Source organism: Eptatretus burgeri, chromosome 12, assembly GCF_056783735.1.
Source record: "Eptatretus burgeri isolate ZD-2024b chromosome 12, Ebu_testis_v1, whole genome shotgun sequence".
Classification (NCBI taxonomy): domain Eukaryota; kingdom Metazoa; phylum Chordata; class Myxini; order Myxiniformes; family Myxinidae; genus Eptatretus; species Eptatretus burgeri.
The window spans coordinates 72,080,350-72,105,155 of record NC_140972.1 but is presented as its reverse complement, the minus strand read 5'-3'; the positions used below and the strand labels follow the sequence as shown (position 1 = coordinate 72,105,155).

At 46.8% G+C, this 24,806-nt stretch overlaps 1 protein-coding gene across 1 annotated transcript in view; it reads right to left on the bottom strand.

Moving 5' to 3' along the window:
- The window catches only part of DBNL (drebrin like), a 134,832-nt gene extending 114,506 nt beyond the window's left edge, over positions 1-20,326 (bottom strand). The window contains exons 1-2 of the mRNA XM_085848499.1: positions 20,095-20,326; positions 13,714-13,769 (exon numbers count right to left, since the gene is read on the bottom strand). Of these exons, the coding sequence (XP_085704625.1) occupies positions 13,714-13,769; positions 20,095-20,177 (139 nt within the window). The 5' untranslated portion in view covers positions 20,178-20,326. The remainder of the gene's footprint in view (positions 1-13,713; positions 13,770-20,094) is intronic.
- Between the last annotated feature and the right edge of the window lie 4,480 nt (positions 20,327-24,806).

The window sequence follows — 24,806 nt, the reverse complement described above, 5'->3', positions numbered from 1 at the left end:
GATTTAAAAATAGTTAAGACGTCATCAGCTAAAACATCAGTGTTCTGCAATTTTCGCTTCCTCGATAAATAAATGGCAAGTTTTGCTTCAGAACACAAAAAGTTTGCTAAAAGACATTCATTTTTACATTGATACAAGACATTAAAACCAGATATAAAAACACAATGTGTAAAAGACAAACCGAGCCCCCGGATCACACGTGACATGATTCCAAAAAGTGAGGCCAACCTTGAACATTCAATGAAAATGTGAAAAATGGTCTCTGGGGTGTCGCAAAAGGGGCACAATTCCGAGTTTTCATGACATATATGGTGGGACAGGACGTTGCAAGGCAGGATGCTGTGCGCCAGCCGCCACTGCAGATCGTCCGAGCGCTTGACAATAGGTTCTCTGTACATCACCTGCCATTTTATTGTAGTGGAACAGTTAGCTTGAAGCAGCACTCGCCAATGAGTTTGTGGCTCTGCAGGTTTGTCAGGAAAAAGGGTGAGAACACATAGATTGTACACTGAGGATTTCTCCATCCGGTTAAAGGGCATAAAACTTTGAAATAAAATTAACCGATTTGGGAAAGGACATTGGGAAAGATGGAGGGCATCTTCAATGTCTGGGTCCCATTTTAACCCGGTTTGCTTAAAGGTCCGTAGGATCACAGAGAAAATTCTGCCAATAATTCTGATGGACCTCACACTGGTGGCCACGACAATGTCAGCAGCTGGCTTCCATCTATGTACAAGGGGGTTCCTGAGGTGTTCAACTCTGGTAACGCCGACATCAATAAACTTTTGCATGAAAGATCTGTCACTACAGACCCCATTAAAAAAAGGATTTAAAAATATTGGTTCTTTTAAAAACATCTGAAGAGAGTAAGCACTGGTATCATGGCGAAAAGAAAACGCCTGCCATGCTTCCAGCATGCTTCGGTAAAAAAGGGGACCGATGTCATATCCACGTGCTTCGTGTTGAGAAGAAAGAGCTCGTCACCATAGCCAAGTTTCCCAGCTTGCTTAACCAAGCAATGGGCAAAGGCTTTCCTTGGGACATCGGAGTATAGAAGCCTTCGTGCTGAGAGGAGGCGGAAAGCCATCACTTTGCTCGTTACCTCTATTAGCCCCTGTCCACCCTCTGTAGTCGGTAGGCTTAATATTCCTGGCCGGAGCCAGTGCTTTCCCCCCCGCCCCCCCCCCCAGAAAAAGTCCACAAAAAGACTTTGAAGTTTTCTTAGGATAAAAGCTGGGGCCTGCAGTGCCTTAAAAACATGCCATAGCATTGATGCCACAAGATTATTAATGACTTGAGTACGACCCCAGTAGGAAAGCTGCTTCAATAGTCCCCTCCATTTTGTTAACTGCTGCTCAGTTTTGGTAATCAGCGATTCCCAGTTTTTTGAAATAAAAACTGGAATTCCAAGAAAGACACCGAGTTAGTGTTTTCCTTCATTGGTCCATTCAAGCTGCCCTGGCAGGATTGGAGGGGGAGTCTCATTCTGTGGACCTAAATAAAAAGCTTTGCTCTTTTCCATATTAACTTTAGTCGAGCTAGCCAGGCTAAATTCCTTGACAGACTCAACCAAAGCACGAACATCGTCATCTGAGCGCACAATTGCACAGAGATCATCCGCATAAGCAATGGTTTTTACAGGATTTTCTAACGGCAGAGGATAAAACCCTTGTAGCCGCGTGTGTAAACGATGTAGTAAAGGTTCAATTGATAGGGAGTATAGAAGGCCAGACAGGGGGCACCCTTGACGGATACCTCTGGTAACAGGGAAAGGCTGACTTAAGATGATATTGTGACGTCCACGGGACTTGAACAGTCCCGCCAACGTCGAATGAGCCGAAACGATGGAGGCGGTTTATTTGTTTATAACCCAAACATGGCGGTTCTAATTGCTCTACCGCAAACGGGACGAGGAAGGTGGCACGAGTCGCTTTTCACTGAGTTGATGATGTTTATTTGTTTTTATTATTACCAGAAATAACAAGACTCGGCAAGAAGAGGATCCGGGGCGATTCGACGGGATGGTGTGGGATCGGGCGTGGGGAAAAACACAGACAATTCCAATGAATATACAGTTCTCAATCCCTCTAAGGCGCCAAGCACACACACACACACACACACACACACACACACACACACACACACACACACACACACACACACACACACACACACACACACACACACACACACACACACACACACACACACACACACACACACACACATACCGTAGCTATTTCTGGTGGTCAGGCTGGACCGTGGTGTGGACGCAACTGTCCCTGGATCGGCGTCGGACGAGCTGGCCTTGCTCTCGTCAGGGGGGGGCAGAAGAAACCGTGGTGCTGTCGACCTCCTGGTCTTGGCCCAAGTCCGCTCACAGCCGCCAGGGAACCAGTTCTGGCGCCAAGTTGCGAGCAGGAGAGACAGGCAGGTCCGCCCGCCGTTCGACCCCGTACTCCGAGTCAGCAGAACCCCAGAGCCAACCAAGGTGAGGCACGAGGCTCAGCAAGGCTCCAAGACACGATCAAGAACACGATCGAATCAGCACAACAACAAGGATGCTCCAAGCGCAACAGCCTCCACACCAAAAAAACCACGATCTTTTGGTTGTAATCTTCTTCCTCTTCCTTTTCGACCCCGAACAGAACCTTTTTATCCTCCTGTCCTCGTCACTTCCAATCGAGCCGTTTATTGGCCCACCGCCGTCGCCTTCTGCCAATCGTGATCACGGGGCGGAGCCATCCGCTGCACTGTCCTGTGACGTCACGGCCAGTCTCCAGAGAATACCAAAAGAGGTTTACGCAGACATACTTACCCTATCCCGTGTCCCTATCTAATTACGTGACAATTATCATTTCCCCCCTTGAAGAAATGAACATTTACTAGACAACTTATCACCACTGAATTTCTACTTATTACATCGAGATCCTGGTAAACTCGAACAGCATGGCATACCTAATTAAACATCCTAATTACCCTTTGAATGCATACCCCCCCTCAAACGTAACAATATTTACTTTAAGCACACTAAAAATATTATTATACAATAGTTTGATATAGCAAGTAAAATTTTCCTGAAAACCAAACCCCCGTAAAACAGCAAAGAGATAAGAATGATCAATTGTGTCGAAAGCTTTTTCTTGGTCGAAAAACACCAGACCAACATTTCTATGTTCAGCAATACAAATATCGATCCTGTCACGGACAATAAAAATACTATCGTGTATTGCCCTTTTAGGAATGCAATAAGATTGAACGGGGTGTACAATCTCCTCAATCAAAGGTTTGAGGCGGTTGGCAAGAACTTTCGAGAAAATCTTGTAGTCCGTACAGAGGAGCGAAATGGGACGCCAATTTTTAAGTTGCTGGAGGTCTCCTTTCTTAGGTATGAGAGCGAGTGTGGCCCTGCGACAGCTAAGTGGTAACAAGCCTGACCGTAGGCTATCAACCAGGAGGTCAAGCAGCTCAGGTCCCAACAAATCCCAGAAGGCTTTGTAAAACTCTGCAGGGATTCCATCAAGTCCAGAAGCTTTACCTGTGGGCAAAGTTTGCAAAGCAATAGAAAGTTCATCAAAAGTCACTTCCTTGTCACGTTTTTGACATGCAGATTCAGACAAGGTGGACAAAGAGGTGGTTAAGGAACGAATTATGTCTTCCTTAGTGTTTCTGGCACAATACAAGTCAGAGAAGTATTGTTTGGTCAAGCTCCTAATGTCTTTTGGATCGTGTATTGCTCGGCCTCCAGGTGCCCGCAGCGAAGTTATTTGCTGGTTTGTCTTTTTTTTGCGCTTCTAACGCAAAAAAAAAAAAAAACTTGGAAGGAGTATCGATAAAGCTGTAGTTCTCCATTCGCAGCCTTATTAGAGCCCCATCTGGCTTGTTTTGTACAGATTTGAGCGAGGAGGGCTTTCTTCGTTGTTAGTAGAGAACTAGTCCTTTCAGCACTGGGAGTTTGAAGGCTTGACTGGAGAGACAATATTTCTTTAGCAATTAGAGATTGCAGCGCAGATTCATTCTTGGTACAAAAGGAGCTATATTGCTGGCAAAAGGTCCTGATATGGGTTTTCGCATTGTCCCACCATTGTGCGAGGCAGGAGTAGGAAGGATTCCGTAGTCGTCAAACTTCCCAAAAGGCTCGGAAGGCGACAGGAAAAGCGTCATCTTGCAGAAGACTCGCATTGAAGGTCCAATGGGCAGTGCCACGATTTCAAACCGGGGAAAGTATATGAAAAACAACCATGTGATGGTCCGAAAAGCCACTTGGGGTGATGTCAACATGGTCGATGACATTTAAAGAGTCATTATTGATATAAAATGGGTCTTGCAAGAGATAGCCGGCCATTTGCATATCGGCACCACGTGTATTGTCGTGCAGATGGGTTCTGGAGTCTCCATACATCAATAAGGGAGAATTTGGACAAAGCCCTCTTTAAGAGTGTCATACTTGGTGGGTACGGCTCTTCTCCATTACGATCAAGGGTGGGATACAATGTGCAATTAAAGTCCCCACACAGACAAACAAGGTGTGTGAGGAACATTTCTAACTGTGTAAAGAAAACTAGTCTTTCTGTGCTCGTACTGGGTGAATATACATTTATTAAAGTGTGTTTATAACCATTATAAAGGAAATTAACTGAAACTGAATGCCCTTTAATAATCACCTTAAAAGTGACATTTTCAGGACAGAAAGAAGGATTTAAATAAATAGCCACTCCAGCACTAGGACAGGTCAAGCTACTAAAGAACCATTGTCCTCTCATGATGCGAGTGCATTCGCTCGAGCACGAAGAGCTACATCTTGTCTCTTGCAAAAGAACAACATCAAAATGTTTTTGCTCGACAAGCAACTTTACCTGAGCTTTGCGCAGGGGTGAACGTCCCACATTTATATTTAAAGTTACAATAGAGAAGGTCATGGTGTAGGTAGGGAGGGATTATCAGGTAAAGGGAAGTTGGGTTGCGCTTGTAGCTCTTTCCGAGCTTTCAATACACACTTCCTCAGGCGAAATACTTGTGACTCAGTCACACCAAGTTGTTCAGCCTTGAGGAGGAGACGTCTTGAAGAGGTTATAAAGCCAGACAGGTTCGGGAAGAAGGTTATAATCTTAACGCTTTTCTTTCGAAAAGTGTCCTGAAGAAACTGGAGAATTTCCATGGGTGATAAATCATCATCACCCTCCAGTTCCTTGGCTATTGCTGGGTCGTTCCAGACCTCGCTACCAGCACTCGAGGCAAACGACGAGGCCCCAATCTGAGTCGCAATCCGAATGGTTTTTATTTTTCTCTTCACACAATGAAGTCGATGCTCTCACAACGGGAAAATCGTCTTCTGTTAAAGGTGAAGCTTTTTCCACAGCGGGAGTTTTAAAGACCGTAACAGGGATTACCGTTTTTGTATCGGAGGCTTCGCAGTCTCCTTCTGGGGCTGTTACTTCTTCCTCCTCCATTACCTCAGACACTTCGTCGTCAGCAGGACGCGCGACGAGAGCAGGTTCATGGTTCTTGATTTTAATGTCAGTGACCGGGGCGGTGGTGACCACAACATCTTGGGGCGTTGCGCTCGGTCCTTGTTCGTGAGAGGAATGAACGGAAACGTCTCCTCCCTTTTCAGCGAACACACCAAACCTATTCTGCAGCAGAGGATCAGCTGCAGGAGCTTTTGTTTCTAGGATAGAAACATTACGTTCGTTCGACGGCGCTATCTTTTTCGAACAGCTCGCCTGTGTGTCCTCACTTCCGCTTCCTCTTTTATAATTCCTCTTGGAGGACACGGTGATAAAACCCGCGTCATCAGCCGGGGAATTATCGGTTTCCGCGCTCGAATGTGAAGATCGATCTCCCGTTGCAGACGCGCCATTATTATTACTAATATCGACTCTAGATGTGCCACTAGGATCGGCGTTTGTTCCTAACTGTCTAGATGTGCCACCGGTTATATACTTCGGGCAAGCACCTTTTAAATGTCCGAAGGCACCACACGTGAAACACGTCATTGTCTTTGTTGCAATGTACATTCGGTAATTTCGATTTTCAACTACCAACGTAGCTGAGGCATTGAGTGATTGAGCGTTGTTTTTTTAACACCATGTAACAGTGCCGCCGGAAGGACATGATATGGCGGACTGTGGAATCCGAACGCAAACGAAAAGGAATCATGGAGATTTTTGACACCACCGTGCCAAACTGTTTTAAAAACGGACAAGATCTGTTCGCTTTTAACGAAAGGTGGCAAAATTGATAAAGTAATTTTCACCGCCGGTGAGTCCAACAGACTAACGTTAACGAAAATATCTGGCGGTAAAGACAAACCGGTTTCAACCGCCTGAGCGACGGAGCGCTCCTCGGAAAGGAAAACAACAATTCGTTGGTTCATCTTTGAAGCTGAAAACACATTTTCGAAACCAACGAGTTCTCCCAAGCCCGTCACGACGTCCTCGACCCGAACCCCGTCGGGTGGACTAACTATCACCGCATTTTTGCGAGTAAGTGACTCGTAAACGCCATTCTGCAAACGACTGTTTGCCATAGCTGAAAACAAAGGAAGCAAAGACCTGTCACGAGCAGAATTCGCAGGCGAAGGTAAAATAAAATAAAATAAAATAATGAAAATATAAGGGAAAAGAAGAGTATAAGGAAGAAGCTAAATCACCGATAAACGGCAGGTCTATGAAAACAAGGCAGATGAAAAGTAAATAAGAACAGAGTTCAATTTGTTCGACCACTTTATTAGCGTGGAACGACAATAATCAAACAAGTATTGAACAGGTTGAAACACCCACAACATCCCTGGCTCCGGCTCAGGCTGCGCATGCACACTGGCACAGGGGACCGTCGATATGTAGAAGTACCGTAAAGTACAATGTTCTCTATCTCCCTCCGAGTCTTTATTATGTTAATAGATAAAGGCTGAGAAAATATTAAGTTTAATGAATGAACAAAAGTTTATATCGCCCATCGTGTGACTATTCCATGGAGTAGTCCTTGTGCCAGGCAGGCACGCTGGTCGCTCTGGTGGATCGGCGTTGACCTATTGCTGGTGCTGGTGGTGTCACATCGGGCCCCAGTGGGGATGGGGCTCTCGGGGTTTCAGGGGCCGATGGTGGCGTCTGAAGGATCGCGCGCCTCGGTGTGCCTCGTCCTGGTGCTGCTGGCGTGTCTGAAACGGGTGTCGTCTTGCGCCGGGGTGTGCATACTGACGTCAGTGCCGGCGTGGGCCCCGTTGGCGTCGCAGATGTCACGGGTTCGCTGTCGAGGTCAGGCAGTTGCGGTGTTACAACGGGTGCAGGTACAGTGATGCGGGTTGCTAGATCATCATAGATAGACCGGGGTGGCAGCTGGTCATTGCGAACTGGGCTAAACTTGCGCAGGAATTTCCTGTTCCGAATTGTGACTCTGCCCGAGCCGTCGATCTTGATCACGTATTGGTCGTGTTGGCGTACCTCCACGATACTGCCTGTCTTGTCCCATTTTTTTGGGTGGAATCCTGTCTGGTTCTGTACGCGGACTAGGTCCCCTACAGCAAGTGGCGGAAGGCGTTTGGTGTGTTCTGCCCAGGTGTCGGCTGTGCGGATATGACGTTTGCTGAGGGCCTCCTCCCTCGCTTTCAGGGTCTCATGCCAAGTGTCGTGCAGTCTGTACTTCCCGGGGGTAATTGGGATGAAATCGCGTATCGGGCGGCCGAAGACACACATTGCCGGGGAGATCTTCGTGTCAGGGTCAGGCGTGTTACGATATTGCAGTATCGCTCTCTGCACAGCGTCAGTGTCAAGTTCTCCCTGCGGGCTGGTGTTGTCCGTGATAAGTCGTTTAATTGTCTTAACTCCAATCTCCGCGCGACAGTTGCTGTGAGGGAAGGCCACCGATGACAAGCGGTGGTGTACGCCCCATCTGTGCAGGAATGACCTGGTCTCAGTGGAGGTGAACTCCGGTCCCCCATCCGACGCGAGCTCTTCTGGTGTCCCGTACGTCACGAAGGCGCGACGTAAGTGGTTTATGAGTCCGGCGGCGCCACCCGTCGACTTTGAGATGATCGGCCAGTTCGAGTATCTGTCCACCGTCACAAGGTAGTGTGCACCCCTGTGTACAAAGAAGTCCGAGCACACTGCCTGAAAGGGGTAAATGACCGGAATAGGTGGAGTTGGTGGCGCTCCAGGCTGTGATGTTGCCATCCGGTGGCAGTGTTCGCAGTTTTTTCGAGTGGCGCTGATGTCGGCCGACATGCCTGGTCAGAATACAGAGGATTCTGCGTGGGCGGTCATCATTGATACACCCTGGTGGGCAGCGCGTAGGGCGCTCAGCACATCGCCGTGGAGTGAGGGTGGTATGACTACTCGGTCCTTGTATAGGATCACTCCATCTGTCGATGTAATGTTCTCGCGGTACTGGTGATAGTCGCGAATTGTCTCTGGCATCTCGATTTTTGAGTCGGGGATGCCGTTCATTGTCATTCCCTCCAATAAGTGCATATCGCCATTGCTGCTGGTGGCTTCCCTGACGCGATCCCATGTTACTGATCGCAATGATTCGAGGCCCGCGGCACACCATGCCAGGTTGTCCTCCTCGACGTCGTCGTCATACTCCGGCTCAGTTTGGCGTAGGAGGGACAGGACGTCGGTATGCGTGCTTGGTTGGAGGTGGGTCGCTATGGTGGCATTGTCATCTGGAAGGTTCATGAGTGGAGGTCGCGTGGTGCCAATCGGCCTGCGCGACATGGCATCTGCCGCCTTGTTCTTCATGCCCGGGATATGCATGATGCGGAAGCGATAATGCAGGGTCTTCTCCTTGAGGTTCCTGAGGCGGGGGTTGGGTATGTCGTCAAGTGCTCTGTCCGAAAGGAGTTTCAGCAGTGGTTTGTGGTCTACCGCAACGATCAGGTTCTCGCAGCCCAGTACGAAGTAGCACGCCTTGTCCAAGGCGTCCGCGACTGCGAGAGCCTCGCCCTCTATGGGCGCGTATCTGGATTCTGCCGCGTGTGTAAATCTGCTGCCGACCAGGGTTATTTTCCATCCATCAGTGCAGCAGAATGGTCTAACTGGCACGCATCGGCAGTGCTTTTGAAGCAACCAGAATCCGATTCCCTCCTTCGACCAGTCCGTGGCGATGCATGTTGGCTTAGTTTTGTCAAATATGCGGACACCGTGTTCGATTTCTTGTACGATCACGTCTTTCGACTCGCAGAATATGTCCTCTAACTCCATGGACCACTGGAAGCGTTCTCCACTTTTCAGGAGCTTCCGGAATGGCTGCATTCGTTCGGCCATACTAAAGGCGTATGCCACCTGGTTGACAAGCCCGAACCACGATCTGACGTCGGTGATGTTACGCGGTTGTGGGAAATCGTGGATTGCTTCCAGGTAGCGGCTGCACGGTCGCACGTCGGTCATGGTGATGGTGAAGCCCGCAAAGTCCACCGTGGGTGCGCTGAAGACAAACTTCTCCGGGTTGAGGATGATTCCATTCCGGCCGCATATATCCAGCCATTGGACCGCCTGGAAGTACCTCCCCTCAATCGTGTCTGACCATAGTAGCGTGTCATCTACGCACTTGGTCTTGTTACCAATGTCCGCGACGATCTCATCGTATCGTCGTGAGTAACCGTCCCCCGATGCCATATACCCTTGTGGGGCAGATAGGTACCGGTAGCGCCCCCATGGAGTGATGAAGGTCGTCTTGTGGCGGTCGTCCTCGTATAGGCGGACGCTATGGTAACCGTTCCATGCGTCGAATACTGTCTTGCGCTTCCCGTTAGGTACGCGTCTTGCCTGGTGGAACGGGGATTGGGTGTGGTGGGTCTCGCGGAACGCATGCTTGTTCAAGGCCTGAAAGTCGACGGTGCGTCGCGGCTTGCCATTCTTTTTCGCGCAAATTACCATGCGGTGACACCATGTCACCGGCGTGCCGACGGGTACTTCCTCCAACACGCCGAGCCGAACGTCCTGGTCGAGGCCTGCTTTTACCTCATCTTGCCAATGTATGGCCACGGAGATGGGAGTGTGATGGGCAACCGGTGTCGCGTTCTCACTGAGCATAAGACGTAGTGGCGGGCCGGTCATTCTCGGTAGTGGCTGGTGTGGGCACGTGTTGAATGTGCTCTGAGCATACATCCTGAGTAAATGTGACTGTAGTGCCTCTCTGTTGGCCTCGGTCGCTGGCATGGGGAGTGCGGTCGGCTTGGTCGGCGGCTCCGCGCGTCGCGGGCAGTCGCACAATTCCGAGGTCGTCAGATTCACCTCTCCGAGATCATTCCCAGGTCCATGCAGGCCGCGCGGGAGAGGAATATGCGGTCTGAAGAGTCCGTCACGTACGCGATTTGGCGAGTCTCCAATCTCCGAGCGTCGTCATTGTTACCGGCGAATCTGACTACCACGGCTCCGAGGATACGAATTCCTCTGTTGTTTGCGGCCTTCATGGTCATGGATACAGGTATGAGGTCCTCGGTACTCAGGCCCATTTGTTGGACGACTTTAATGCCGATCAGGCAGCTCTGGCACCCCGTGTCTGCCATAGCGGGTAGGGTTACCGCGCGGGTGTGTTTCAGGAGGTTAAAACCAAGCGCTTTGTAATCCTCGCGCTTGTTGGTGAGAGTGAGGTTGACGTATGGCTGCGGGTCGGATATGCGTTTCATCCACTTATCACACATATCATCGTACAGGTGGTGAGCGAGGGGAAGCGCGCGCATTTCGTCCTCTGTGCTGGCCATGGTGACCGTGCATAGCTCGACGAAGGCTGCCGTCTGCTCGTCGTACATCCCGTCGGTCTCCTTAGATGGGGGTCTTGCCGATCGGCCGCCCAGGCACGCCTTGTCGAGGTGATTCTGGCGGTCACACTTCCGGCACTTTTTACCGTATCCGGGGCACTCGGCGCGTCTGGCGCGCCATTGAGGCGTTTTGCCGTGGCCCACCTCGCCGCAGTAGATGCATACTCCTTTGGGTTTGGCCTTCCGTTTTTCCGGCCTGGCTCCTATTCTGGCGCGGACGTCCTGTCGCTTTCCCCGCCGATACGAACTACTGATCGCGTCCATGCTCTGAGTGTCAAGCAGGCGCGATGCTGAGCGTTTTCCAGACTCTTTGGCCTCGATATACTCTATCATGTCCTTTAATGGCATGTCCTGGTTCTTCTCACCGAGTAGGTCAAGTTGTATTGCTTGGTCCGCGATGCCACGGGCAACCACGTTGCGCAATATCTCTTCCGTGAAGTCGTTGACCTGATCGCACCCCGCCTTGGTGCACCTCATTTCATACTTGCACGTGTCCGCCTGCCCCTTGATGCGGGCGTGGAACGACCGGACGGGCTCCTCGTGTCCCTGCCGCATGTTAGACAGGGCCACTCGAGCTACCATCGTGTTCTCCATCCGGACGGCGAGCGCCTTCATGGCGGCGAGGACGTCTTCTTCATCGCTGCCCACGAGGCTCCTACCCGCTGCGCGAGTGAGGTCCTTTCTCAGCTCCTCCTCACAGCACTCCAGTAGCTGCGCGACTATGTCGGGTCCAACAAGCTCAGTACCTGTTTTGTATTCGCCCCAGCGGGTTATGAAGTACGACCAGGCCTCGCCCGTTCCGGCCAGTGCTATGGAGGGACGCTTGAGTTTCTCCATCTTGGCATTCGAGCTCGCCGCCCTGGGGGCGGCGACGTGCACAGTGGCGTGTATACTCAACATGGCCGCCACCACTGCCGCCTCTGCGTGTGTAGCCATATAGTCACAACCCTCGATCGGGCACTCTGCTTCCACCGGCGCCATAGGAACAGTTATTCTGGAGTAAACGTTCTATTTTCGGTGATGCACACGTGTGTACAGTGTCCTGGGGCGAAGATTGGGTACAGTACCCGAGAAATCCAAACTCACTGTCGACGTTCTCGTGGTCCGTTTTCACCCAGTCGTGTCCTCCTCAGCACCGACGATCCTTACTCGACTGCATCAAGTTGTTTTATTATAAATAAGAACAGAGTTCAATTTGTTCGACCACTTTATTAGCGTGGAACGACAATAATCAAACAAGTATTGAACAGGTTGAAACACCCACAACATCCCTGGCTCCGGCTCAGGCTGCGCATGCGCACTGGCACAGGGGACCGTCGATATGTAGAAGTACCGTAAAGTACAATGTTCTCTAAAAAGTAGGCCCGGAAACCGAAGGTTTCAAGGAAAACCCACAAAGCACCTACCGTGCGCGCTCTCCCTCTCTCTCTCGTCTCAACAAACGAAATGGGGATAGGAACGACAACAACACAACACAGTACTCACAGCTGCACACACGAAGCCGCCATGACGCCACACCCACGCACGACTCACCAACGACCAGCAGGGGGAGATAGATATAGAGAGATAGAGATAGAGTGAGACAGAGACAAGGAGAGCGAGACAGAGACAAGGAAAGCGAGACAGAGACAGAGAGAGAGAGAGAGAAGGAGAGCGAGACAAAGACAGAGAGAGAGAAGGAGAGCGAGACAAAGACAGAGAGAGAAGGAGAGTGAGAGCAAGAGCAAGAGCGAGAGCGAGAAGGAGAGTGAGACAGAGACAGAGACAGAGACAGAGACAGAGAGAGAGCCAGACAGACAGAAAGACAGAGATTCGGTGAGTATGGGAGGAATGGGGAAAGAAAATCCAAAAATGATCGGATTGGAATACGATGAGAGTCTGAGCATATCGGGTGGGGGTGGGAGGTCAAAGTTACACCACACTTGTAAATGTAGTGGAGGGATGACACCACAATGAAATTGGCAGAAAGGTTAAATTCTGACCATAAAAGTTCTGCATCAAATGAAGTTGAGGTAAAAAAAAAAAAAAAATAGGAAGGATGGGAGGATGAGGGGTTGTGAATGGTGTCGTAAGGGAGTTTAATGACGACTGACATGAAACGGTGATTCTATTCTGATTACAAACAGAAACTAGAGGGGGAGCACTCGGGAGAGTGCAAAACCTCTGCCGCCAATACTGCTGGGTCACTCAAGTGAACCTTTTATCCAATTCATTAAATATGATGTCAACAGTGCTGAGAGTTATAGTTCTTTTCTCCAACATTTTTTTTTTGGGGGTGGGAGGGGGGTTGGAAATCACTTAAAACATGTAGAAATGTAAAAAAAAAAAATTCTCTAACAATTTTTTTTTTGGGGGGGGGGGACCAAGTCCAAAATTTAATGGCATGATCCTTGGACCATACCTAACCCCCTCACCAAGTTTCGCCGAAATCCGTCGAGGAGTTTTTCCGTAATATTGTTCACAAACAAACAAGCAAACAAACAAACAAACAAACAGAAAGGGGGTGAAAACAGTCACCTCCATCCATCTTCGAAGATGGCGGAGGTTAATAATATACAGAACATTTAATTGAGAACCTCAGTAAGACATGTAAATTCCAGTAGATCTGAGTGTAAACTATCTATACCAGTGCAGATCAGCAAGCAGACCACTCACTCCCTCGCTCACTCAGATACAGACCAGATGCAATGCCTCGCCCGTCCGTTCGGGAACGGAGGAGGCAAATTCCCCAAAGTACGGAGTTACTGAAAACATTTTTCTCAAAAAAAAAAAAAATAAAAATAAAAACTTTTTTATGTTGAATTAAAATAAAAAAAACTTTCAAAAAAACAAAAAAATATATTATTCAGCCAACACGTATTGCAGCAAAATACCTTACATAATATTGTGTTAAAAAGTCATACTTATACACAGCACGGCATTAATGGCACTTGTGAGAACTACGAGTCACTCACTTCCAGTTTCAGCAACCTTGAGATCATTTGTGTTTCCCTCATAAGTAAACAAGGCCCTGGAAAGCAGAACAGGTATGCAATATGTAAGCTCACTGACGAGTCCTTTAAACGTTTGCAGAGAAAAATGGTCACAGATGTGGAGATACATCTTCAAAAATTAGAGCTCCATCAAAGGCACGGCTCAGGTCGGACGCTTCAACCACTGGATGAAGACTACCCGGAACGTCAGACCCGAGTCTTGCTCGGTGGGCAGCTATACCAGATGGTAGCACCTTCATTCTTGATGTGTACAATAATGTTGAAATTTTGAGTAGTTTTTGACTTTACAATAAATTAATTTATAATAAATAAATTACATAAATTTACACTAAATTGTTAAAAAAAAAAAGAGACCATAACATGCATTGCACACAAGTCGACAGCTTGAAAGAAGGCACCGATCGAAGGAATGGATGCATTGCATTTATCTGACAACTTCAAAAATATAACAAACAAACATGGAAAATGAAAAGTTTACCGAAACAAAAGACAGCAGGAGAAGGTTACACCTGTGGCTTTCACCGAAGTGAAAAGAAAAAAAAAAAAAAAGAAAAGAAGAGGAAACCACAGTTGCAGCAAAGGCCAAAGCATTTTCCCATATCTCACTTACGCAGCCATGAGCACATGAAAGGAGCGTATCCGAAAACCATGACCATCATTAAACCCTACCCCTTCAAAAACAGCACCCACACCATCAGGTGTTGCGACATGCACACAGCAAACCAGCCATCACGGTTCGAGCCATACCTATCCACCTGAATGAAAATACTTATTGATTAGCCATCCATCCCTTGAAAATTGCCTCGAACCCCCCCCCCCAAACCAAACCCCCATTTATTTTGTTATTGCTTTGATAATAAGAAAAGTAAGAAGTTCCCTTCCAAGGAAGTTCAACACAAGGGGATGCATTAGGCCTATTAGGCCAGTGCAATGGTTGTTTGTCTGTGCTCTATCCTTTTTAAATGCTGAGTCTCAAGCATAGAAGCAGCAGGTACGTACAATTTTTTAGGTTTTTGGCACGACTTGGCCGGGGTCAGGTTTGAACCGATAATGGTTGAAGCGTCTGGGACTGTCAATGGTTCGAAACCGACGCCGGCAGAATCATACTGTTTTGGAAATGACTTCAAGGGGTTGATAATGCTTTGTGTCGTGTCGTTATACCCTTAGTAAATGTAATTGCTAAAACGTGACATAATTAATTGTGATACAGTTGGAGAAATGTGTCACTTTTGCAATAGTTAGATGACGTATCCCTTTCCCAATGTCTGTATCTAAAATTATCAACCCTTTTGACACCATTTTTCATGTCGACCCCTCTATAATCTGCCTTAAATGTTTTTTTAAAAGGTTTTGCTTGGCCTTGAGGTACGAGCTGGGCAGAAAAATAAAGTTGCAGATACATCTGGCCCGAGCCGTAGTTATTGATGGGGCGGAGGGACATGGACGGTTGCCCCACCCACGAGCATTTAAGCCAGTATACATTCATGAGTAAGAGGGGAGGAGAGGAGAGGGGAGGGGATGGACCTGGAAAACCGGAAACATTGCGGTTCTCCCGAAGGGATAAAAGGGCGGGACGAGCGAGGATGTGAGGAGTGCTTGGAAACCTTCAAAGAGGAAGCCTTGCCCTCGCTCTCTCCCGGTATGCCAGAGCCACGCTCTTCTCTCTCCTCTCGAAGGCCATGGGACATTCGCACTGCGGTGGAGTCAAACTGCCACAGCCTCCTGCCAAACCCTGTTAAGTTTGCCCAGAACTGTCTGATCAATCCCACTATTGTGTCTCTATCATGGTGCATCTGTGGGCCCTGAGGCATAGTTATTTAAGGAATACCTGCACATCGTCGTTTCCTGGGTGCGTATTCAGTAGTTGGGTTAAGGAGTTTTATTGTTAATTCATTATTATTGCTTGCCTTCCTTGTATTTCCCTCCTCATGACCATTCTTGTGTTAAATATATATCTGATCTCAGAGTGAATTCTGGTGCTCAAGGAGAGACCTGTTAAGGGATCAATTTGTTGCGGTTAACACCGCATACTGTATAATACCGCGTCACATGTCACTCGCTCAGCCTAATTGGAATCGAGGCATGCAGTGCCTAATTGGCATAACACTGAACTGATTCAGTGCCTCAAACCTGCACGGTACCGTGGCATTGGACGCGTGACCTGGCAGCAATGTCCTCAAAATAGTTGACCTTTACGGTCATATTGAGGCGACTCACTAGATTCTAACCAGGCAACTGCGCCGAATGGACGACAACAACAATACCAACGACAAAATGGTGCATGCTTTTTCCTTACTTGATGTTCAGCATTTAAAGGATAGCATATTGATAAACCCCATTGGCTGGCATCAATGGCTACAAGAAAATTCTCAATTTCGAAACTGGCACCTAGAATGCTCTGGGAAGTGATGTCACATCCCCCAAAGCTCAGTAGCTGTGTCTGAAATAAAGTCCGGTGTCATCTCATGTACATGATTTGGTTTTAGATCTCCTCCATGAGCCTTAGTCCCTTGAGGAACAAAAACAAATAAAGCACATTTATCAATCACTCTTCCTTTTTGTAGACAAAATTTAGGTTCATGGAAGAGTGAGGTGACAGAGGGACAACACCATGGTCGTCGCACAGGGAGGGGGAGACGGGGAAGTGAAGGAAACATAACAATCTGCAATGTGGAGAGGTGGAAAATGGTTAATGAGGATAGAGGAGATCAAGGGTAGGGATGGAGGATGATCTTAGCTCGTGGTGTAATGCTTACTTGAAACCCTGGAGTGGTGACACAGATGAACAGACATGAGGAAGGAGGTTTCACAAGCGGAAAAAGTGAGGAACAAAGGAAAAGAGCTGAGCAGGAAGAGCCTGAAGTTTGGGAGTTTCACAATGAGAGGATTGCTAGAAGAACTCTGGTTATGTGGAGGGATGAATAAGGGCAGTGTATGTGTGCAACACCGAAGGAGAAGGTGAAGGTGGTTGTTTTCACCCTGTCTGTTTGTTACTTACGAAATCGAAAGATTTCGGAAGTCTATTGATGACTTCCGTCATTTGTGTGAGCTTGTGTGTAGGCAAGATAACTCGAGAACAGATGAAGCTACCAATGTCAATTACACCACGTTATTCAGGAGGGTGATGGCTCGGGCTGATTAGATTTTGGTCAAAATCGGTCAAAGGTCAAGGTCACAGTGAGGTCAAACATTCAATTTTTGATGGTTTGGTACAGAATCATTGTAGAAACTTCTGGTGTGCGTCGCTACCTTCTCGAGAGACAGCTTTCATTAGACAAGGTCAGAGGTCAAGTTGACGATTTCGTAAGTACCAGTCTATGACTGCTTGTTTGTTTGTCTGTTTGTGTGCAGGATATCTCAAAAAGGTGTGGATGGATTCAGATGAATCTTGGTGGACATGGTGGGTGTGTAACAAGGAAGAATTTATTCGATTTTGGTGAAGATCCGAATTCGGATCTGATAATTTTTTCAGTGATTCTTCACCATTGAGAGATCGTGCTCAACCGATATATCGCACGATATCTCAAAAAGTTATGGACGGATTCGGACGAAACTTGGTGTACAGGTTTAGTGTGTGACAAGGACGAAGTGATTAAATTTTGGTGAAGATCCGGATCGGGATCTGGATACGAGAATTATTTAATTTTTAAAGTGATTCTTCACCTTTGAGAGAGTTACTGCAATCAGAGGCGCAACTAGAATTAATCAAAGAGGGTGAAGGCAACACCTCATTGAGACCCTCCACAACATAATCTCACCTCGTGGAGACCCTCCTCCCGTTATAATCTCATGATGTTTGAGACCATCCACCCGATAGCATCTCATGACATTGAGACCCTCCACCCTTTCATCAAATCAGGACATTGAGACCCTCCACCCCATATCATCTCACGACATTGAGACTCTCCACACTATATCATCTCATGACATTGAGACCCCCACCAAAAATATCATCTCATGACATTGAGACCGTCCACCCCATATCATCTCACGACATCGAGACCCTTAACCCCATATCATCTCACGACATTGAGATGCTCCACCCATTATCGCCTCATGACATTGAGACCCTCCACTCCATATCATCTCACGACATTGAGACACTCTACTATATCATCTCACGACATTGAGGCCCTCCACACCATGTCATCTCACGACATTGAGACCCTCCACCCCATATCATCTCATGACATTGAGACCCTCCACACCACCTCACGACATTAAGACACTCCACCCTATATCATCTCACGACATTGAGACTCTCCACCCTATATCATCTCACGACATTGAGACCCTCCACCACATATCATCTTATGACATTGAGACCCCCCACCAAAAATATAATCTCATGACATTGAGACCCTCCACCCCATATCATCTCACGACATTGAGACCCTCAACCCCATATCATCTCACGACATTGAGATGCTCCACCCATTATCGCCTCATGACATTGAGACCCTCCACCCTATATCATCTCACGACATTGAGACTCTCCACCCTATATCATCTCATGACATTGAGGCCCTCCACACCATGTCATCTCATGACATTGAGACCCTCCACCCCATATCATCTCACGACATTGAGACCCTCCACACCATGTCATCTCACGACATTGAGACTCTCCACCCTATATCATCTCACGACATTGAGACTCTCCACCCTATATCATCTCATGACATTGAGACCCTCCACCACATATCATCTTATGACATTGAGACCCCCCACCAAAAATATCATCTCATGACATTGAGACACTCCACCCCATATCATCTCATGACATTGAGACACTCTACTATATCATCTCACGACATCGAGGCCCTCCACACCATGTCATCTCACGACATTGAGATGCTCCACCCATTATTGCCTCATGACATTGAGACCCTCCACTCCATATCATCTCACGACATTGAGACACTCTACTATATCATCTCACAACATCGAGGCCCTCCACACCATGTCATCTCACGACATTGAGACCCTCCACCCCATATCATCACATGACATTGAGACCCTCCACACCATGTCATCTCACGACATTGAGACTCTCCACCCTATATCATCTCACGACATTGAGACTCTCCACCCTATATCATCTCACGACATTGAGACTCTCCACCCTATATCATCTCATGACATTGAGACCCTCCACCACATATCATCTTATGACATTGAGACCCCCCACCAAAAATATCATCTCATGACATTGAGACCCTCCACCCCATATCATCTCACGACATTGAGACCCTCAACCCCATATCATCTCACGACATTGAGATGCTCCACCCATTATCGCCTCATGACATTGAGACCCTCCACTCCATATCATCTCACGACATTGAGACACTCTACTATATCATCTCACGACATTGAGGCCCTCCACACCATGTCATCTCACGACATTGAGACCCTCCACCCCATATCATCTCATGACATTGAGACCCTCCACACCATGTCATCTCACGACATTGAGACTCTCCACCCTATATCATCTCACGACATTGAGACTCTCCACCCTATATCATCTCACGACATTGAGACTCTCCACCCTATATCATCTCATGACATTGAGACCCTCCACCACATATCATCTTATGACATTGAGACCCCCCACCAAAAATATCATCTCATGACATTGAGACCCTCCACACCATGTCATCTCACGACATTGAGACCCTCCACACTATATCATCTCACTGGGTGTTCATTACACTTCGTAACTTGCATCTGACACTGTATGACGCACGAATGCAACACTCACTGTACGGTTATTTCCGCGTCTGCAGGGTTTCTCAATTCGAAATACAACCTCAAGACGTGAGATGAGATATGATACATACATACATATATATATATATATATATATATATATATATATATATATATATATATATATACATATATATATATATATATACATATATATATATATATATATACATATATACATATATATATACATATATATATACATATATATATATATATATACATATATATATATATACATATACACATATATATATACATATACACATATATATATACATATACATATAAATATACATATACATATATATATATATATATATATATATATATATATATATATATATATATATATATATATATATATATATATATATATATATATACCACAGAAACAAGCGAGACCGATGAAGGCAGGCTATTAAAATGACATCGGCAGCAAGTTTCCATGATTTCCGGATTTCCGTTAAACAAGTTGAACCCACTGACAGCTGCAGCTTGTTCACCCTTTGTTAAAATGAGTACAGTGTCCATGCACAAAAAGTGTGGGAAAGCAACCGCACAAACCAGTTGGTTGAAGATTTCCCGCTCAGAACATCTTCGTACGCTGCAGTGAGCGCAGCTCGATTTTTACCGAGATTCACGGCCATGGCACTGAAAACGACGCCGATGTGCAGCACCAAAGGGGCTTCTTCTGACGAGGAAGTTGTTGGACCAGGAACAGCGCACTCGGTGATATTCTTCTTCTTCTTCTTCTTCTTCTTCGTGCAAATCACTTCAGCGATCCTCTTCTTCTTCTTCTTCAATAAATCATGAAACTGGGTGTCGTCTGCTCACTGTACTCACTGGTAAAAGTACGGCCGGATTTAGGGGAACGTGACACAGGCGACCACCATGCGACCACCAGGCGACCACCAGGTGACCACCAGGTGACCAGGTTTCGCTCACTGCCAGGTTTGGGGTGCTCTTGCCACCAAACTCCAACAAGGATATTTAATGCAGCAGTGGACCGTTCGGCCCATCATGCCTGCTCTACACCACCCTTGTGATATCCCTGAAGCAGATCAAATAAATCTCTCAAGCCAGACAACGACTTGTAGTGGGGCAACTTACCATAACAATTGTGCATTTTGTGAGGAAAGCACCAAATTTGGCACACTAGTAGCCTATTACATAATGAACAGATTTGGATATTTGGCCATCTCAAATTCAGCCGCTGATGGCTGTGGCAGTCGTTTTCCACTGCCAACAAAAATTTTGAGATGGCCCAATATCCAAATCTGTTCATAATATGATAGGCTACTAGTGTGCCAAATTTGGTGCTTTCCTCACAAAATGCACAATTGTTATGCTATATTTTTCTAAGTTGCCCCACTATTGATATCATTGGGGTATGGTATGGTGCACGTAGTGGGGCAGAAAACAGCAATTTTTGAGAGGAATCGTGCAAATGATGATACAAGCATCAAATTTAGCACATTTGTTCTCCAGGGGATTCTAATCAAATCTGCCTGATTGGCCATTTGAAAATCCAAATGATGAAAAATTTGAAGAAAACAAAAAAACTTCAAAAAAGTCAAGATCACGAATCAATGTTGGTTGCTGGCTGAGATTGGTGAATGTTTCAGAAACATCATCAAAGACGTTCCAAGTCTGCCATGCAGTTTTCTTCCCTTTACCGCGGAAGGCAGACACGACGTCACATCCAGTGAACGCATGGAAGTAGGGGATCCCTCGAGCTTTCTCAGGCCCTATTGCAGAAACTACCTCATGGACTGGAATCCATCGTGCCTTGGCTCCTTGGCCAAAGGCAATCCACATGTTCTCAAGACCTAGTTCCTGTAAGGATGGCAGTACAGATATTGCTGTGACTAGTACGTCCGTGTCATTAGCCTTAATGATAATGGACTTGCTACCATCCGTCGTTGCATCCTTGGCGTGTACAAATATTCGAGTGTCAGCTTCTTCATGACAACATGGAGACACAGCATCCAGTGACTTCCTTGTGTTGCTAATGGCATCTTCTCCTTTTGTGACAATGACTGCGCTTGTCGTCTGTGCTTCACACATCTTTTCCACAAAGAAGTGAAACAGCTCAGTCTTGTTGCTGTCATCTCGAAGAAAGCTTCTCCAGTTTATTGGGGTCTTACTGGTTCCTGTCACTCTTCTTATGATTCCTTTCCCCCTTTTCGACCTTGCCTCGGACTTCAGACTTGACTTCTTGTACACATCAAACACTACGTCCACCCTCTCGTACCTGGCACCATAGGATTCCACCTTTGGGATGATGTCTTCTTTTGCATAGTCATCAAATATCTTTGAAGTGCGTGGAGGTAGGGCATTGATAAGTGCTGAGCCATCAATGATGACTGCACCTCCCCCTGATTCTCTGTCTGGGATGTTCACTTGCACTTCAAGAATTTCAGCCAGCTGTGACTTCAAATTTTTTTTTTCTTCAAATTTTTCAAAATTTTGATTTTCAAATGGCCAATCAGGCAGATTTGATCAGAAAGGCCTGCAGAATAGAAATGCCAAATTTGATGCTTGTATCATAATTTGCACGATTTTTCTACTATCTACTACACTAATGGTGGTCAGGGAGTAGTGGGGATGACGAATGTGTGGCAGGTTCAGGGATATCACAGGGGTGTTCAAAATAAAACTTGGGGTGGGGGAAAGCGGTTTTCGGGTTAAGAATATACAACAACCATGTACACGATCCCTTGATGCTCACAGTCTATCACACTCAACACAGGTGTGCACGTTCACCGATCCATACAACTCTTGCCAATATCTGTGTATCACCCCATCAGCTCGATATCTCCAATACTTATCGGTAGTAAGTACCCATACAATTCTAATTTAAACTTAACTCTTGTTTCTGTTGCCACTGTCTTTCCAGGGACACCATTCCATGCATTAACTATGATCTGAGTGAAAGACCCCTCATGCCTTCATTACTATCATCTTCTTTACTCTCAACCTGTCTCCTGGTCCAAGCACTGACTCCTCTGAACTTTTCTCTGCACCTGAAAACACATTTTAAAGGGGAACCCAAAATGCTCAGACCACCTCGACGCTAATCTATCGCTCGATACCCTACAAAATAGATACGATGTATCTTTTTCTGATTTGTAATTATGAAGTAGGTATAAATTTAGGATGAAAAGTCAAAATATTATTATAGAAATAGAAAAATATATATTATAGAAATATAATCAAAATATTATTATAGAAATATAATAGAAAAGCACCTGGGAGTCAACCGCCATGTTCGTACTGTGCCAGGTGTTGACCGGGTCAACAAAATGTTCGGTTTTGTGTTCGGACACATTTTACAGAGCACTGTTATGAAACAACAGATATGGTTAGATATTGTGGTTATCTGCCACGATTGAGAGAGGATACCATTCCCACAAGTAAGTGGAAGAAACAGATGTCGCTCAAAACTGTAACACCATCTCTACCCAGTTACCAGCACATGTACATGGACGATCTTAGCAGTGAATCTAACACCTGTGTTGGCCTGCCAGCGACCGATGTCACCGTGCACCTCAACGGTGGGACACCACACGGACATGATGGTGGGACACGACACAGACATGGCACGGCACGACCACAGACATATCGGTGAGATACGGCACAACACGGCATGGACACGATGGTGCAACACAGCACAGACACGACCATAGACACAACTGACGTCTCGGGATAAGTATGAAATGGGATGATGCCATAACATGCAGGACACTTGGTCAGCCTGAGATGGTGGAACGCCACACGGACATGATGGTGGGACACGACACGGACATGGCACGGCACGACCACAGACATATCGGTGAGATACGGCACAACACGGCACAGCCACGATGGTGGAACACAGCACAGACACAACAAATGTCGTCCCGGGATAAGTATGAAATGGGATGATGCCATAACATGCAGGACACTTGGTCAGCCTGAGACGGTGGGATAAAGCATTCATCACTCATTTACCCTCCAGATCATTCTCATGTGTGACATGCTCCACATCTGCCCCTCGCTCGTGTAATCTCTATTTTCATTATTCTTCCCCATCCCCAGCACCTTACTTTTTTATGTTAAACTGCTGCATATCTGCCCATACTTGGGCCATTCTGTTTAAGTATCTAGACTGCTGAATCGATAACAACGACAATATGTGTGTGTGTGTGTGTGTGTGTGTGTGTGTGTGTGTGTGTGTGTGTGTGTGTGTGTGTGTGTGTGTGTGTGTGTGTGTGTGTGTGTGTGTGTGTGTGTGTGTGTGTGTGTGTGTGTGTGTGTGTGTGTGTGTGTCAGTTAGTCAGTGTGTCTCCTCCATAACTCCAAAACCATAAAACCTAGCAGCCTGAAACTTTGTATGCATCCTAAAAAAACTCCAAGGAAGTGCAAAAGTGTAAATTGGGTGTTTGGGTTAATTGAAACTCCCCTTTTGAACATAATTAACGGCCTTATTTAATTATGTCCTTCACGGCCCTCAGCTACCCCGCTGTCTGGGGTCTTAAGGCGTTCATGGGTAACCTCGCTGGTGTCTGAAGTCACCATGTGTCAGGTGGTGTGATATATTCTTTCTGTTAACTCCCCTCCCCCCCATCTCTCTCTCTCTCTCTCTCTCTCTCTCTCTCTCTCTCTCTCTCTCTCTCTCTCTCTCTCTCTCTCTCTCTCTCTCTGTCTCTGTCTCTGTCTCTGTCTCTGTCTCTGTCTCTCTGTCTCTCTGTCTCTCTGTCTCTCTGTCTCTCTGTCTCTCTGTCTCTCTCTCTCTCTCTCTCTCTCTGTCTCTGTCTCTGTCTCTGTCTCTGTCTCTCTGTCTCTCTGTCTCTCTGTCTCTCTGTCTCTCTGTCTCTCTCTCTCTCTGTCTCTCTCTCTCTCTCTCTCTCTCTCTCTCTCTCTCTCTCTCTCTCTCTCTCTCTGTCTCTGTCTCTGTCTCTGTCTCTGTCTCTGTCTCTGTCTCTGTCTCTCTCTCTCTCTCTCTCTCTCTCTCTCTCTCTCTCTCTCTCTCTCTCTCTCTCTCTCTCTCTCTCTGTCTCTGTCTCTGTCTCTGTCTCTGTCTCTGTCTCTCTCTCTCTCTCTCTCTCTCTCTCTCTCTCTCTCTCTCTCTCTCTCTCTCTCTCTCTCTCTCTCTCTCTGTCTCTCTCTCTGTCTCTGTCTCTGTCTCTGTCTCTGTCTCTGTCTCTGTCTCTGTCTCTGTCTCCAGACATGTCCGGGCTCTGATTATGTTTGGAAAGTGTTTGTCTCCGGACATGTCCAGGCGGTGTTTGTTT